Source organism: Oncorhynchus keta, chromosome 23 (genome assembly GCF_023373465.1).
Source record: "Oncorhynchus keta strain PuntledgeMale-10-30-2019 chromosome 23, Oket_V2, whole genome shotgun sequence".
Taxonomy (NCBI): Eukaryota; Metazoa; Chordata; class Actinopteri; order Salmoniformes; family Salmonidae; genus Oncorhynchus; species Oncorhynchus keta.
Genome location: NC_068443.1, coordinates 28820168 through 28839207, shown reverse-complemented (window position 1 = coordinate 28839207; position 19040 = coordinate 28820168). Strand labels below are relative to the sequence as shown.

General features: G+C 40.0%; 1 protein-coding gene across 10 annotated transcripts in view; it reads left to right on the top strand.

Moving 5' to 3' along the window:
* LOC118402117 (astrotactin-1-like) overlaps positions 1 to 19040 on the top strand; it is a 243218-nt gene that overhangs the window by 84883 nt on the left and 139295 nt on the right. For all 10 annotated transcript variants that reach the window (XM_035800041.2, XM_035800040.2, XM_035800037.2 and 7 more), the window contains 3 exons: positions 1922 to 2006; positions 4422 to 4496; positions 8789 to 8926. In XM_035800041.2, coding sequence (XP_035655934.1) covers positions 1922 to 2006; positions 4422 to 4496; positions 8789 to 8926 — 298 coding nt within the window. The remainder of the gene's footprint in view (positions 1 to 1921; positions 2007 to 4421; positions 4497 to 8788; positions 8927 to 19040) is intronic.

Genomic DNA, 19040 nt, shown 5'->3' with positions numbered 1-19040 from the left:
ATCATTGTAGAAATGTCTGACTTTTGGGAAAAAAAGGAGTTCTCTCCATGTTCGCATCCATAATTCCAGATAGACCGGTGTCTTCGGTGTGCTGAAAGGTGAATTCTCAGACCTAAATGAATAAAAAGTTGGTCCATTGGGAGGGACACCACCTGTATTCCTTAAAATTTAATACATCATTTGAGCCCCTCTCTTTTAAAATGAAATATAGAATAGTAGGCCTGGTGCAATGCCTAATTACATTGTGTTTTTCATATGATGCATTCTTAATGAAACCCTCTCTACTCTCCGTGCCTGGAAAGATTGCAAGGTAGTAGATGCTCGCTAACTACAAGTCGGGCTCAATCCTTCTCAGGGAGAAGATGCTGGTGAAAACAGGGATGGGTTGTGACTATAACTGGGGTTCTGCAAATATTAAAAGAGATTGTGAATTTGAAACATACCTCTGTGTGAGGCTGGGATGACTGCTGGAGGTGCTATAGGCTATTGTTTATGGTTCGTCTTACTGCTATATTCTGCTTCCCCATTCAAGCACATCAGACATTTATTAGACAGAAACAAACTTTGTTTTGTTTTCTGGTTTACATATATTCCGCAGACCTGAACATTTTATGAATCCAACATACATTCTGAGTTAAAATGTCATGGATAAGGGATTTAATATGTGTAGCTAGCTGCACTTTCTTCACTCATGCAAGGTGGCACTCAAAAATAACAGGAGTGTTTGGAATATGAATGTATTGGGATTTACTAAATCTAATCACTATAGATTGAGCTTGTGCATTGTCACTGCATAAGATCTAATATGATATAATTACTGATAGTTCATGGAAACTCCATTGTCAAGTGCATATCATATCACTGGCGTTTAGTTGGATATTTGGTTGAGAAAGCTAAGTAGATATCATTATTATTCAGTCAGTCACTTGAGACACGAAGAACCCAGTAACATAACATTTTTTTTAAACACATTACCTGTATAACACATTAGGACACTTTCACTTTCCATCATTTGCAGTAAAAGTAATAAGCATCACATTAATGGGCAAATATCACTTCATAATGAGTACTTAATTATGGTAATTGTAGGCCCAGACTAGCATTTTAATGTTAAAGCTAACTCTGGTGAAAGTTTGAATTGTTATGACTCATCATTTCACTTAATCCGTATTTGTATACACCCACCATCTATAAACGGAGTAAATTACCACTCAATCTGAGCTCTGAAAAATCCCATTTAGAATTCAAACTCTGAATACCTGATGCTTGGACTTGTTTAAACCCCTAAAACAACTGCTGGTTAACACACCATGCCTACAGATATAAGTTATTCAATATATTTACCATCAAGTTGTGTACAGGAAATATGAGCAGCTACATCAGATATGATTACCTTCATCCTGGCATTCTGTGACAGTTAACCTTTGCACTAACATTTGTATTTGAAAATCAGGAGCTAATGCATTCTCCCCCGTATCCCCTGTATAACACGCTCACGGCATGTCTGTCATTGGAAGTATATAGTAGCTAGGTCCCTGCTCTCAATGTGAATCCCCATCAATCTGGTTGAATCAGGTTAGGGCGACATCCCTCCTCCTGTGTGCTGACAGAAGGCATCAGCAGAAAAGAGCAGCTCCCCTGTTTCTGATGGCTGTAATAACTAGCCCTGATCAGGAGGCTGCTGGAGAGGAACTAGCCTGACCAGCCATGCTGCACAGTTCTTGGGTTGTGTCCAAAATAGCACCCTATTCATTTTATAGTGCTCTATGAATATATAGTGAAATGGTGCCATATCCGACACATCCTTTGTCTGTGCTGCTGCTGCCAAATAGAAATAATCACAGTCTTGGAGTAATTAAGGAGACAGGTGAATCGATCTCACTGCAGAGAATGCCATTGTTTTATTGTACTCCCGTTGCAGGTGACTGTCTATGCTTAGATGGCTACATGAAGGACCCTGTCCATAAGCATCTCTGTATTCGTAACGAGTGGGGTCCAAATCAAGGGTAAGTGACAATATGGCCTCTAATGGTCCTGCATGCTAAATCAGATATTGACATGGCAGCTCTTAGTTAAAAAGCTTTATTACAGCCTCCCGAGTGGCGGAGCTGTCTAAGGCACTGTAGGCGTCACAACAGATCCGGGTTCGATCCCGGGCTGTATCACAGCCGGTCGTGACTGGGAGACCCATGAGGCGGCGCGCAATTGGCCCAGCGTTGTCCGGGTTAGGGGAGGGTTTGACTGCCCGGGATGTCCTTATCCCATCGCATGCACGCTGACATGGTCACCCGTTGTACCGTGTTTCCTCTGACACATTGGTGCGGCTGGCTTCTGGGTTAAGCGACCAGTGTGTCAAGAAGCAGTGCGGCTTGGCAGGGTTGTGTTTCGGAGGACGCATGGCTTTTGACCTTCGCCTCTCTCAAGTCCATACTGGAGCTGCAGCGATGGGACAAGACTATAACTACCAATTGGATAACACAAAATTTCTAAATATAGCAAAATGTAATAAATGCTGTAGCTTTATTACACAGCAGAACTGTGAACACTATAGTTGGGTCTAACATGAAATGTGGAGTACAAGCAGATGGATGTTTTAAAATCCTTCCCCGAATTCTAGAATGCTATGAACTTTTATCACCCTTATACATCACTTGAAAATAATTTGCCTGCTACTACAGAGCCTTCGCAGTTCTGATGTTAGAAATATGCTTTTTTCACTATACATCTGAATTGTGTCACACATTTCTCATCCTCCCGTATCTCCCTCCTTTCTCCTGTGCAGTCAGTCTTTGACAGGGAAAGCCTACAGGCGCAACTTAAATGTTTAATGACTGGCCCCTCTGGTATAAGGCCTTTATCAGGTTTTAGCTGCTCTTTTGCCAATAGTAACAGCTTACTCAGAGAAGCAGCAGCTCCTTGTCACAATTTCTCTCACACTGTAGCAGATTCAAGTCCCCAAGCTGACTGTGTTTATTAATCTCCATCATTCTTCCACCCTCTCCTTTCCCAGCTCTGGTAAATAGACACAAGCCTAAGTCACATCCCATGTCAGGCAACTGAGGCAACTGAGGAACCCACAGCATCTGTCATAGTGCTACTTTTGATCTGCCACATTTTGGGGGATTGGTTGAAATGTTGTTGGGAGATGGTGTGCTGAGGCCACCAAACATTTTATTATATGTTTGAGCTGAAAATAAAAATACATATTTAATGGACAACTGAAGAAAAACAGAAACTACGCTTGTGTATTCAGGGTCGGTGCCAAGCATAAGCAACATAAGCGGTCACTTTGGAACTCAGTCGGGGTCTCAACTTACTATTGAGAGTCAGAATAGCAGAATACACCAGGTGCAATTTTGAAATGTGGTTGTGCATCAGCAGTTTTTCTCTTGTGATGTCAGTCACTGACAGTCATTCAATTAGCCATGTCAGCTAACAATTTTTAGATTGGTAGTTAGTCTAGCCAGGTAATTTTCAAAATGAGTAGAATTGCATAATCTTTTTAATCAAATTGCAACGTTTTCTCTCTGCCCCATGGTGTTTTAGCGGTCCAATGCAACCATTTTGATCTCAATATCAAATCATTTCTGGTAACAATGAAGTACCTTACTGTGACTAAAACAGAAAATGCTTCTTAGCAAAGAGCAATTTCCCAAGCAATAATTTAGCTAGGACTGTCTGACAGTGGGGAGCGGAAAAGGGAAAGTTAGGTTTGGAAATCTCTTTCTTATTGGTCTATTGACTAATTTACCGCATGGTAAGGTCACCATGGAAGCCCAAAACTCCATCCCACCAAAACAGGCTGAAATTTCAGGTGGTCTTTTCAAACAGCTCTTACACTAAATGGGTATTATCATCATATTCACAATTTCACAGTATTATTCCAAGCTCATAGTGTGGAAATGTATATAAAACACAGGAAAAATATCACGTTTTTGACTGCACTGGACCTTTAAAACTGCAAAGTTTTCTCTACTCCCCATGGCAAAATGTGTACAATTGCAGGAAACCAAATCTCGCTTAAGGCCCCCAAAAGGCTAGAGCCGGCCCTATTTGTATTGCAGTGTAACGTGCTGTGATATTTAACCTTTATTTACATTAACTAGGCAAGTCAGTTAAGAACAAATTCTTATTTACAATGACGGCCTACCAAAAGGCAAAAGGCCTCCTGCGGGGACAGGGGCTGGGATTAAAAATAAAAATGAATTAAATAGAAATATAGGACAAAACACACATCACGACAAGAGAGACAACACAACACTAAATGAAGATAGACCTAAGATAATGATTACTCATTGTTACACTCTACTTAAACATGTTTCTTCATTTAAATCAGTCATTTCATTCTTGTCTCAGAAATGAGCTTACTGGTTTTGACTGAAAATAAGTCTCATTCTCTCCTATCTCTTATTTGTCACCAGACCCTGGCCTTACACTATTTTCCAGCGTGGTTTTGATCTGGTGATGGGAGAACAACCATCTGATCGCATTTTCAGGTAAGATAACTCACGGTACACATCTATTCATCCATACACATTTTAACCAATGACCTGCCACTGGCATTACACAAGCATGTGTGCTGATGATTCAACCATATACAGTACTCATCAGCAACCACAGCTAATGAAGTCACTGAAACCCTTAACAAAGAGTTGCAGTCTGTTTTGGAATGGGTGGCCAGTAATAAACTGGTCTTGCACATCTCTAAAACTAAGAGCATTGTATTTGGTACAAATCATTCCCTAAATTCTAGACCTAATCTGAATCTGGCAATGAATAGTGTGGCTGTTGAACAAGTTGAGGAGACTAAATCACTTGGTGTTACCTTCGATTGTAAATGGTCTTGTCCAAAACATATTGATTTAATGGTTGTAAAGATGGGGACAGGTTTGTCAGGAATAAAGAGATTCTACGCGTTTTTGACACCTCACTCCACAAAGCAAGTCCTGCAGGCTCTAGTTTTATCTTATCTTGATTTTTGTCCAGTCATATGGTCAAGTGCTGCAAAGAAAGACCTAGTTAAGCTGCAGCTGGCCCAGAACCGAGCTTCACGTCTTGCTCATCATTGTAATCAGTGGGCTTATATTAATACTATACATGCCAGTCTCTCTTGGGTTGAGGAAAGACTGACTGACTGTGTCACTGACAGCATCACTTCATGTTGTTTTAAGAAACATGAATGTGTTGGAAATTCCTAATTGTTTGCATAGTCAAATTACACACAGCACTGACACACACACTTACCCCACCAGACATGCCACCAGGGGTCTTTTCACAGTACCCAGGTCCAGAACAAATTCAAGGAAACGTACAGTATTATACAGAGCATGAGTGCATGGAATTCCCTTCCATCTTATATAATGCAAGTGAATAGCAAACCTGGTTTCAAAAAACAAATATAGCCACACCTCACGGCACAATGCCTCTCCCCCATGTGACCTACTTGTTGTGTGTATGTTCTGACATGTACAGTATGTGTAACTGATAGATATGCACACACGCACACACACACACACACACACACTACATGTTAATGTTTTTAAATGAATTAAGTACATTTCGTCTGTAATGTATTTTTCATTATGTGTCGGACTCCAGAAAGACTAGCTTTTGCCAATGGCGTCGGCTAATGGGGATCTAAATACGTCAAATATAAAATAAGTAACCCTTTTTAAAACAGCATGAAATTGAGTTGACCCGTTGGAAAGCAGTAACTTTTCTTTACAATATGAAACGTTTTTTTCAGTTGATTATGGCTGATACTACTACTTTTGCACAACACGGGAGATTATCACTTTTCAAGATGGTATAGAAAGAAGTGAAAGCTTATCGAGTAGATTTGACACTATAAGAAAAAAAAGATTGGGTTCCTATTTTGTCTAACAACATTTCAGGACATACTTTCTACTTTTTTAAATATGATGTTTCATTAGAAAACACCAAAGTTCCAATCTTGTCTTAGTTGAAGCTGAGTTATCTTGTTCTTTTAACGGCATGAAGGAATTGTATCACTCTGTACATGATAAATAAGTAATGTTCACAAAAAAGCAGTATTTCATTTTGTACCATTTGAGCTCTACATGGGGTATGTTTACAAAGAGAATAATCTTAAGTCATGGGATTTGTTAGTTCTTTAAAAACCATTCCCTGATCGGGTAATACAATTGATTTTGTTTTATGTGTAAGGCATAAAACTAATTTTAATAGTTTAACTACATGCACACCCAGCTCTGAAATCAGAGTTTCAGTTTAGTTCTCTAGTTCTAATTTGTCTGATTACTTTTGTGTACGTACATTTGATCCTTGCATGAAATGTGTAATACTTTTGAAATGTTATATTTATCTTGTTCTGTTGTGGAATTAATGGGAATGTGCTATTTAAAAAATAAAAAAAACATGCAATCTCACGATACCACAGAAAAAAATTGGAATTTGTTGTTACAGCAATGCTGAGGCCTGTTTCGTAAAATATCACGCAATGTTCTTGGTCGATAGAAAGTCAACATTTGCATTCTATGATATAAACCATCACAGTTGTTTTCTAATTTATTTTACAATTGAGTACAGAGAAAGACTGGGGACGTGGGAGGGAAAACCCTTATCAATGATATGCCTCCTGTTTTGTATATATACAATATCTAGATGCCTCCTCAAAAGCCAAGGACACAACAACAATACTGATTATGCTGCTTGACACTGCTCTCAACAACGAACAGTTTTACATCCCAAATGGCACCCTATTCCTTATATAGTGCACTGCTTTTGACCATGGCCCATAGGGCACTGGTCAAAAGGAGTGCACTATTTCGGGAATAGGGTGCCATTTGGGACACAAGTAATATTTTCACAGGGATGGTTTAGTTATTCTCATGGTTGTAAGCGCTGTCTTTGTTAGTCATTGAGAGCAGCCATCATACAAACATCTCTATGAGGCTCTTTGATACATTTGATTCCCCTTTGGAATGTTAATGCTCAGGGGGCCTGTCTCGATATTCTGTTCAGCATCGGGTTTAAAGTAACTTTGTGCTCAAGCGTTTTACACCAACATCCATTGGAATTCAAATGTCTCAGGCTCCTCTTTGAACCCCACTCACACTCTTATGTTCAAATGGTGCACACATAATTAACGTTTTTAGGGGCTGCCCGTTTGCCAAGTCACCCATCCGTGTATTACAATTCAACAAAACAGTATTGCACTCATGAACAGAATACAAAATTAAAATTAAAAACATTTGTTGTTTACATGTTGTTTGCATGTTAATTCAAAATAAGATCCTATACACACTAGTCAGTCAACAATCTCAAATAACATGGGGGATCTATAATCGTGTGAAGAGTCTAGCATCTAGATAAGTAACTTGTCAGAGTTCGATTAGTTGAATCCATTTGCAAGCTGTCACAGTGCCAGGGCAGGGCTTGGGCAGAAACTAGATCAAGTACAGCAAGAAAAGAAACTGGTTGGGTTTGTATCACAGGTCAAGTCTTTCTATCACTGTATACACCTGCACTGAATGGGTGGAGGGGGTTCACCCTCAAAGGTTGTTTTCTCTTGTGATTCATTCCTGTGCTCACGAACTCCAGTGAGGAGTGTTCCTTGCTACTGTTCCACAAGCTTCTGTTGTTTAAGAGATTTCTCGTTGATAGCCTGCAGTTTCATATGGGCATCATCCCATACTGTACCACAAAGAAAATGCATATTTCCTCTGGATAAGGAGAGAGTCTTATGGGCCTGTAGCAATGACTTCCAGGGAAATAATAGGATAATAATACTGTTGTAATAGACTTGCCTGTCTGCCCATAATCACCTGGAAGAATCCAGTGCATGATATTAAATGGTAGGACTGAGAGGGGTTGATTCATATAACACTACAGTTGGAAGCAGAGGAGGTAATTGGAGGGACATAATTAAAGCTCTCGCTTACAGTGGGTTTAATCATTCCCTTCCTAAAGTGACTAGTAATGCATGCAGTGATCTGGTGGCCTTTTCCTATGCTAAGTTAGCATTTTTTAAAGATTCCACAATGTGAAATGCAAAATATGTTAAGTCTGCAAAAAATGTCCATTAACCATTTTAATCAACAAGTCAATTTGTTTTGTGCTACGATGATGCATGCATAATATATAAGAAATTATACAACTGCATTTGGTGTCAAATAGAAGAACACCTTCTTTATGTACATCTTTATGCAGGTGTGACATAAACAGTTTGACTTTGAGATTCATGTTGAAGCCTGTTTACTATCCAGTTGATGCTGGATAGTAAACAATGCCGAAGTAAGTTCAAGGGTAGATCAAGAATCCCCCTAGAAAACAGTACTTGGTCCAGACTCTTGTAATAGATGATGTGTCAGAAAAAAACATCACATGCTACTCCTCAGCCCAATCAACCTTTAGTTTAAATGAGTGTAAAATGTTTTTGAAGATAACTGAGGATACACTTGTGATTATCCAGAGAGATATAAATGCTGAAAGCATCCAAAGTCTCCAAGGCTACTATGGGCAGCAGGCAACCTTTAGATTTATTGTATTTCCCTGTAGTAAAGCAAGCACAGATGTTCCCCACACTGATATTCTGAGCTACAGTACCGCTCAACAAGGCACCAGAAGACCTGTTGTAACATTTGCATATTTCAGACAAACAGGCATTAGCAAAGTGGTAGGAGCCCCAGGTTTTTTAAAATACTAAATGAAATTGACAAAGTGGGAAATGTTCTTTCAAAATATACTTTGCGGCACTTTTCCCACTTTGTTTCCAATGTCAAAATCCTTGTATTCTTCCTCTTTATAGGTTCACATACACATTGGGGGAAGGGATGTGGTTACCATTGAGTAAAAGCTTTGTCATTCCACCTGCTGAGCTGGCAATCAACCCATCAGCCAAGTGCAAGACTGATATGACTGTCATGGAAGATGCTGTGGATGTGAGGTGAGAGATTCAACTATTCCATATGTGTTTCATGAGATACTGTACTTTTTTATAAGGACTGATGATATTAGCTATGAAGAAAATAATATCTTGAGGCTCCATACCAGTATTTTCATTCCATTATAATCATCATTGAGTATCCTCTGTATCGAAAGCCTTTTGATTCCCAATTAGCTGTTCTGGAGAATGTAGCACTCATTATAAGGTTGATGTCAGACATTGCAAGTGTTTCATTGATCATGATTCAAAGAGTAATGGAACACTAAAATTGAGCAAGAAATCAATAAGCGAGCAGCAAAAACAAAACTAATTTGGCAATGTAATACCAGAAAACATTGAATTGGTAAATGGTTCATAATACCTCCAAAGGAAATGTACTCCTTTTGCACATAGATATTTTTTGAAGTGCAGAAAAAAACATACCCAAAATAATATTTTTTACAAACTTCGACAAATGCAGCTTTCAAGCTATTTAGCCATAAACCTGATTGCATTAATTAAATGTGGGTAGTTTCATTAGACAAATGGCATTCGGAGAAAAGTACTTTTGTTAAAATATGGGAAACACAAAATATATTCACTGAGTATGCAAGGCATTTTTATTGCAATTTCACCTGGCTGCTCTTGATGAATCAGTTGAAAAGGTTTTGCTTCACCCATCCACCGTTTGCTGAGTTCAAAGATATCCTTGTATCAGAGTTTTGAAATCCTTCCAGTAGATGGTCTTAACTGAGTCCTTGGCCTGCCTTAGTTGCTCTTGGTAAACATTTGTTTCTATCGTTTTTTAATGATACGTATTTTATTAGGATTCTTCACTTGAAAATGTCATATATTCTTGTAACATAGGTTCACACCATCAGATATAAAAAACGAGATTATACAGCTGCATGATGTTTGGGTCTCTAGTTTTTAGCAATTCAGTCTGGCACAGGTATGGCATACTGTATATTAGCGTTTTAGGGATTAATCAGATGAAATGTCCACCTTCTCGTTTTAGTCAGCTTGTAACTGTTTTAAACCTGATGGAATGTCCTATCCTGTTTAATTATTTTATATATTTTTCAGTTTTAATATGCATCTGTTGAAGGTTCATTCTCAGGCGGCCAACTGGGAATGATTTGGTGTAGGAAAGCTCTGATATCAGGGAGAACAGTCAAGATTTGCAAGCTCCTGATTTCATCAATGACATATTATTCACAAACAACACAATTTCAAAATCAGTAACGATTGATAAAATCACATCAGTACATCCAAGCAGACCTTTTATTGAGTGATCATGGAACTGGGCTTTAGATTAGTTGGAGGATGAATTTTTTAGCTTTAATACCATTAGCAAAAGGGCAGATTATCCTTTGATTAATTTGTCTTTTGCAGAAGTTGATTAATCTTTAGACATTTGAATTATTCTCTGTGAAGCACTGAAATAGTTAGGAGTCTCTTTTTTTTCCAGCTGAGATCAGAATAGTTAATGATGTAGCCTATAGCAGCTCCACATTTGTGCAACAGGCCAAATATACGTGACTGCCTACATCAAAAACACATTACTGCTCATGTCAAACAAACAATGAATATAATTGCGATACTGTGTATCCATTAAGTCTTGCAGTAGACTACCACAGTCCTCTTTCTCCTAGTGCACCTTCTGTGTGTACATCTACCTTTTTACTGTCATAATGTGTACGATTCTCCCATATTATATCACTTTATACACTACTTGTTTCCTGTATTTTTTAAATTATATTTATCATTTGGCATCTTTTTTTGAAAACCGAGTAAATAACTCCATGTCTTGTGATTGATGATGTGATGAATGCTCGAGTTGGGTGCCCCCAGGGTGGTAGCACACACCGCAGCTACCTACCACCTCTAGATGCTTCTGATTTACTCAGCTTTGGAGCTGTGGGATCCCTCTGAGGCCTTGTTTGATAATCATTTATCGCCACGTCTTGCTCACTGGCAGGAACACAAAGAAGAGAAGCCTCTGGGCCTTGTTCCCAGATGCGATGGAATTTAAGCATTACGATGATCGTACCAGATTAATTGTTATTTACGTGCCAATTTTTTAAGTGTTTCCCAAACGAGCAAGTAGAGTGAACCTATAAGAGCGACAGCTAAGAGCGTTGTTGAGGGTGTGTTCGGTTTTTAACATGATCCCGTTGGGGGAGTTGTCCAGTTTCCTGGTGCTGAAATCAATGCCAGTTGTCATAAGCAAAGATGACTAATAACCCACATTTAATTTGAAACGTAGCTTAGGCCTATACAAGTTGCAAACAATTTTTTATGAATGAAAACAAATTGGAATAATCCACAAACAAACCATTTTTGTCTTGTAATGATCATTGATTTGAAGATTTGAACCCTGTTTGTCCTTCCTCCACAGTGCTTTAGCACACTGCACCACAATATAATAATAATAATTTATTCAACTTTTCTAGAGTTATTCATTACATAAAGAAATCTCAAAGCACTGTAAAGCAACAACAAAAAAACAAGCAATTTAAAACAGCAACATAATTAATCCTAATGAGTAGATCGACGGTCAAGAGACTAAAGATTGAGAAAGTTCATGGCTTGATTGAGGTCAGCGGAGGAAGGAGGAGGTCAAGGGGAGAGTCGGGAGCAGACAGGCAGCACATTGTCATCACGGTGTCTCGCCATCCACGCTGTCTGTGGCTTCGTAGTAGGACTTAGTCAAATGAAGTTAGAGTTCCGTACTAGCCACTGGACTAGTAGCTAGCTACTATTCACTACTACCAAAATGCAGCACCCACTTGGTTTATGCTACGGCAGTCACAAGGTGCCAGAAAGCACACTTCAATAATACTTCAGGAGTATCCTTATAGCTTTTATCTCTCTACACGTGCTTCTCTTCATCCTCAACCTCCGGACAATAGGCATAATCAACTCAAAACATTGCATGCTTGCCAGCTAATATTAGCTAGCTAGCTAGCCAAAAACCAACATCCAACTTCAGTCTTGAAACTGTGCTGCATTCAAACTATTCAGACAATATTAAGCTAAATCAATAGTTCAATATAGAAAAATGCTATACATTTTGTATTATTATGTATTATTACAAAGAATGTACAGGAGCTCTCTGTCTAGGAGTCCTCACACTGGCATGGCCCGTCTCAGATCATTGTATTTTAGTCTACAAATACATACAGCAACAAGCCCTCACCTGCACACATTTAGGTTTTTCATTAAAAAATCATTTTCGGAGGCAGCGGTAATCCCCAAGGACCTGGAGGGAACTCCCCACAGGCTGTTAGAAGCTGCACCTCAGCACTCAGTGAAAAGTTGCAGCGGGTTGATCTGCTGATTGAGGGAGACACAAGGTCGAGCAATCTGAGTATCTCCTCTCATGGGAGCCTGCATTTTTAACGATAGCCCCATTATTGTGAGATTCGGCAACGGCCTCAGGTTGATGTGAATATGCACATTACAACATTAACAGTGCCCCTTCACTTTTTCCACATGTTGTTACGTGCAGTAATAGTCTTATTATAAAATGTATTTTTAAAAAAAAATCCTCATCAATCTACATAATACCTCATCATTTTTGCAAATGTATATAAAAAAACGGAAATATCACAATTACATAAGTTCTTTACTAAGTTCTTTGTTGAAGCACCGTTGGCAGCGATTACAGCCTTGAGTTTTCCAATTGGTAGGACGCAACAAGCTTGACACACCTGTATTTGGGGAGTTATTCCCATTTTTCTCTGCAGATCCTTTCAAACTATGTCAGGTTGGATGGGGAGCATCACTGCACAGGTATTTTCAAGTCTCTCCAGAGATGTTTGATCAGGTTCAAGTCCGAGCTCTAGCTGGGCCACTCAAAGAAATTCAAAGACTTACCCCGAAGCCAGTCCGTTGTCTTGGCTGTGTGCTTAGGGTCATTGCCCTGTTGAAAGGTGAACCTTCGTCTGAGGTCCTGAGTGCTCTGGAGCAGGTTTTCATCAAGGATCTCTCTGTACTTTGCTCCATTCATCTTTCCCTCTGTCCTGACTAGTGTCCCAGTCCCTGCCACTGAAAAACATCCTCACTTGCTTCATCGTAGGGATGGTATTGGCCAGGTGATGAGCGGTGCCTTGGTTTCATCAGACCAGAGAATCTTGTTTCTCATGGTCTGAGAGTCCTTTGGGTGCCTTTTGGCAACCCCCCAAGCAGGCTGTCATGTGCCTTTTATTGAGGAGTGGCTTTCATCTGGCTATTCTACCATAAAGACCTGATTGGTGGAGTGCTGCAGAGACGATTGTCCTTCTGGAAAGTTCTCCCATCTCCACAGAGGAACTCTAGAGCTCTGTCAGAGTGACCATCGGATTCTTGGTCACCTCCCTGACCAAGGCCTCAATGGACAATTCCTTTGACCTCTTGGCTTTGTTTTTGCTCTGACATGCACTGTCAACTGTGGGACCTTATATAGACAGGTATGTGTGTGCCTTTCCAAATCATGTCCATTCAATTTACCACAGGTGAACTCTACAATTCTACAATAAAGTTGTAGAAACATCTCAAGGATGATTCATGGAAACGGGATGCACCTGAGCTCAATTTCGAGTCTATAGCAAAGGGTCTGAATACCTATGTAAATACGGTATTTTTGGTCTTTAAAAAAAATAAATTTGCAAACATTTCTAAAAACCTGTTTTCGCTTTGTCATTATGAGGTATTGTGTGTAGATTGATAAGGAAAAACATTTAATCCATTTTAGAATAAGACTGTAACGCAACAAAATGAGGAAAAAGTGACATTTTACAAATTGATATTTTAAATGTCACATTACCCAAATGAAACAGATATTATTGTATCATCATTCACACAAAACACTTATAAGTTGTTTTAAAATGATCTATTGTGAGGTAAAAAAAAAGCTTAATTAATGATGCACTTTGGCTGCTCTACGGGTGGTCGGGATCACTCATAGATGTGCAAAGGTTTTTAAGAGACACTTTACTAATAAAGGCTCTGGGAAACACCTCAGCTACTAAAGATACATTTTAAGATGGTTCTAATGATGATCTTAACACTACGAAGGTACTGGGAAACAAGGCCAAGATCTAAAAGTGTCTGAGCCTTATTTCCTTGAAAAAAACATGTCAATACTTTGCCCCTTGATAACAATAACTTATGTATGTTGTAAAAGTGTTACATGGTTGCTGCCCATATCTTTGAATAATGCAGAAAATACACAAGAGTTCAGGGGCCTTGCTTTAACAAAGTTAACCATTTTCACTCTAGTCTCAAACGTCTTTCAAGCTGTCAGGCATTCCCTTGGCAGCAAGAGCCTCTTGGTGGATGCTGCAGTGTACCCAAATGACATAGAGAGCAACTGCTTGCATGTGCATTACCACGCCAGTATGTCTCCTTGTCATGGCTTTTGCGCCATCAATACAGATAACAACACATCTTGACCACCAAAGTCCATTTGATGTCACAAAGCTGTCCAGTACTTTAAACATATCTTCACATATTGTCCTGGTTTCCAGTGGTTTGCAGAAGAGGATTTCTTACTTAATTGACACCCCATAAACACAATGGACATATACCAGGAGCTGTGCCAGGCTCGCCACTTCTGTTGACTCATCCAGCTGTAACGCATATAAATCACTGGCTTGTATGCGAAGCAGTAATTGTTCCATAACATCTCCTGCCATGTCACTGATGCGTTGTGAAACAGTGTTGTTGGATGAAGGCATTGTCTATAGTTTTTTGGGCCTTTTCCCCCAGCATTGTCCCAGCCATATCCACAGCAGCATGAAGAATTAAGTCCTCCACAATAGTATGGGGTTTGCCTGTTCTGAATGTTAATTATCTGAACAGGCTACCTGTATTTGACATTGTGTTGTTATTTCGCTGAACACTATTGGGTTACATTTTATTTTTGAAGGTGAAATGAGGCTACTCAGGCGAGAAAATCTATGTATAGCCCCGTTGGAAAATATAAATGTACTATTTGAAAATGTGACGAAAAAACGATTTAAAAAATGTGAATCACATTTGTGAAGCACATTTTTGTGAATCACATTTTTTTGGGGTGTACCCCCGACGGCATTGCGGTATGCGTTCCCCGGTTTGGTAATACCTGCTATTTAGCAACAGAAATAAGAGGAAAGTTTTGTTTGTTTTACTGAAGAATGTGTATATGTTTTATGATTGTATTTCAAATCATGTATTTTAATGTGTACAGTGGTTCCTTCCTTTAAAAGTTGCGTCATTCTGTGGCACACCTTGCAGGCTACTGCAGCATTTTGTGGCACGTTGTGTAGTTTAACGTGTATATTGTATTTTGTTGTGTATTGTTATCTGTAGCGATTTTAGCATGTAAATCATGGTGGGGCAAACTCAACCAATGTTTTTTAGATGCATGCCAGCAAGTCGCTACACAACAAAACACTAAACAATACATTGATTGCACTAAAATGGTGACCAACGGTGCCCACAAACTGTTAGGGCCTACATAAAGCTGTCCTGACTGCGGAGCTTTGCTTTCAGTACCATGGAGTGACACCACCACCGCTACACTTGGCTATCGGCGGGGCCTCGTCTGGCAGCGAAAGAGTTCATTCAGCCTCATTTACCCCCTTTTTAAAAAATAATATCTGATATGGCTGACTTGTGGATTTGTGTAAGTCAATAAGAATTTTCCTTCAATAATAACGAATGCTGTCATGAATTTTAACTTTTGAACCATGCGCAAACAGTAAATTCATAATGTTTGTTCTTATATCATTAACACTTAGCTCTAAGTACTGTATAAGTAAGTGCAAGCAAACGATCTGCGGCGAGGTAGGCCTATTCGTTCAGCTTTGAAAATGGACAGACATAAATTCAGATAAATTCAGCAAGATGTCGATGCCTTAACGTTACTCTTCTTTAAGTTACCACACACAGAGAGAGAGAGACGCAGTTAGCCTACCAATTGAAGTATTTTAGGCCTATGTGGTCTAAAAAGGATGGAAAATGGAATCACAAGCATCCACTTTTATAGACAAAATTCCAATGCACAGACAATGCATTTCGCAGACAAAACAACCCTTGCAATATCAACTGGAATTACATGGGTCTATTACTGAACTTTATGTAGAAAAAAAATATTTGAATGGGAAGAGACTTTCACTGGCAAACATGGTTATGGACCCAACAACATTATATAGTATCCCCTCCTCATGAAGAAAAGCACATAAGCTAATTGTAATACAAGTAAGTAAACAAAACAATGAAATGCATCATTCCAACATTCTCTAAAATTATGAATAAGATACTAATGAGATATATCTATATAAGCAATATAACAATTGAGATGTACAAACTATGGCATAAGGGAACAATTAGTGAATAAGAGGCTAGCCGTTAATTCAATAAATACATTAATGAGTGAGCTAAGACTTACGTAGTGGGACGTTCTTACAATATTCTTCCTGTACACCAAGTCAGAACCCTAGGATAAATAACGGGGGCATAAAAGCAGACAATGAAAGCTCAATATTTGATGATGACATTTCTCTAAAACAGACTGTAGGCTACGTGTGCACCACCAAGTCAGAACAGTAAGCGTTGTTCTGAGGGGGAGAGGAACCACACTCTAAGGTTGAGACACATGGGCTATTAACAGCTTACTTACACAACATACTCTTAGTATTACTTTCTTAGCTACAGTATACATATCACCCTGGCATATTACATCATTTATGCAGTAGCATACAAAACATATACTATATTTACAAACGTATGTGGATAGACCAACATTGGCAGTAGAATGGCCTTACTGAAGAACTCAGTGACTTTCAACGTGGCAAAGTGATAGGATACCACCTTTCCAACAAGTCAGTTCATCAGATTTCTGCCCTGCTAGAGCTGCCCCGGCCAACTGTAAGTGCTGTTATTGTGATGTGGAAGCATTTTGGAGCAACAACGGCTCAGCCGCAAAGTGGTAGGCCACACAAGCTCACAGAGCGGGACTACCGAGTGCTGAAGCGCATTGCGCGTACATATCGCCTGTCATCGGTTGCTAAAGACCTCTTCATCGGGCTCTTCATGAAATAGGTTTCCATGGGCGAGCAGCTGCACACAAGCTTAAGATCACCATGTGCAATTCCAAGAGTCGGCTGAAGTGGTGTAAAGCTGGCCACCCTTGGAATCTGGAGGAATGGAAAATCGTTCTTTGTAATGATGAATCACGCTTCACCATCTGGCAATCCGACAGATTAATCTGTTCAGCAGATGCCAGGAGAACATTACCTGCCCGAATGCATAGTGCCAACTGTAAAGTTTGGTGGAGGAGGACTAATGGTGTGGGGGTGTTTTTCATGGTTCGGGCTAGACCCCTTAGTTCCAGTGAAGGGAAATCTTAATGCAACAGCATGCAATAACCTTCTGTGCTTCCAAATGTGTGGCAACAGTTTGGGGAAGGTCCTTTCCTGTTTCAGAATGACAATGCCCCCATCGAACACATTTGGGATGAATAGTGGCCGACCTCAGTAATGCCCTTGTAGCTGAATGGAAGCAAGTCCCCGCCACAATGTTCTAAATTCTAGTGAAATCCTTCCCAGAAGAGTGGAGGCTGTTATCAAGCAGCAAAGAGGGGACAAACTCCATATGGCGCGGGTTGAGTGGCGGTCCTTCTTGTGGGCAACCTTTGTCATCAAAATCTGACATTCTCTGGATTTATGATGCTTCCAAGACAACTGGGAACTCGAAGGGAAAAAAACGAGGTCAATTCCTGAACTTCAGTCGGAGCTCTAGAAAGAGACCCTAGTTCCCGACTTGTAATTCCCAGTTGGATTACCGTTCAAAACTTATTTTCCCTGTCGAAGCTTGTTTTTTTTCAGTTTCCAGTTATCTTGAAAGCACTGAAGTCTGTGATTTTCCAATTCCGAGTTTCCAGATGTTTTGAATGCAGCAGAAGTCATACTGGATTGACAGCATGGCCAATTCTACATTTTCTGGCCCATGGTGTTGTGGATGAATGTTTATACTTTTATGCTTGTACAAGAGACCCTTTCAGACAGATGTTTTAAATCCTTAAACCCAGACCTGGACCACACACCTTCTCCACCAAATAGCAGGCAGGGGAAGCAAACTAGTGATTGCTTTGCGACGCTTGCAGTTAGCCCCTGATTCCTTCCAAACCGCTCATTGTTGAATTTGTGATTTTCCTACTTGTTGTGTAACGTTTACGTCCAACGTTTTATCTATAATTTCTCCTTACAGTGAAATGCTTTCCTACAAGCCCTTAACCAACAATGCAGTTTTAAGAAAATACCCCCCAAAAAGTAAGAGCAAAGAAAAACAAATAATTAAAGAGCAGCAGTAAACAACAATAGCGGGGCTATATACAGGGTGTACCGGTACAGAGTCAATGTGCGGGGGCACTGGTGTCGAGGTAATTGAGGTAATATGTACATGTAGGTAGAGTTATTAAAGTGACTATGCATAGATGATGACAGAGAGTAGCAGCAGCATAAAAGAGGGGGGGTTCAATGCAAATAGTCTGGGCAGCCATTTTGATTAGCTGTTCAGGAGTCATATGGCTTGGGGGTAGAAGCTGTTTAGAAGCCTTTTGGACCTAGACTTGGCGCTCCGGTACCGCTTGCCGTGCAGTAGCAGAGAGGACAGTCTATGACTAAGGTGACTGGAGTCGTTGACAATTTTTAGGGCCTTCCTCTGACACCGCCTTGTATCGAGGTCCACCCCAGTTATGTACTGGGCCATACGCACTACCTTCTGTAGTGCCTTGTGGTCGGAGGCCGAGCAGTTGCCATACCAGGAAGTGATGTAACCCGTCAGGATGCTCTCGATGGTGCTGCTGTGGAACCTTTTGAGGGTCTGAGGACCCATGCCAAATCTTTTGTCTTGGAGTGCTTGGACCATTTTAGCTTGTTGGTGATGTGGACGCTAAGGAACTTGAAGCTCTCAACCTGCTCCACTACATGAGAATGGGGGTGTGCTCAGTCCTCCTTTTTCTGTAGTCCACAATCATCTCCTTTGTCTTGATCACGTTGAGGTAGAGGTTGTTGTCCCTGCACCACACGGTCAGGTCTCTGATCTCCTCCCTATAGACTGTCTCATCGTTGTCAGTGATCAGGCCTACCACTGTTGTGTCATCAGC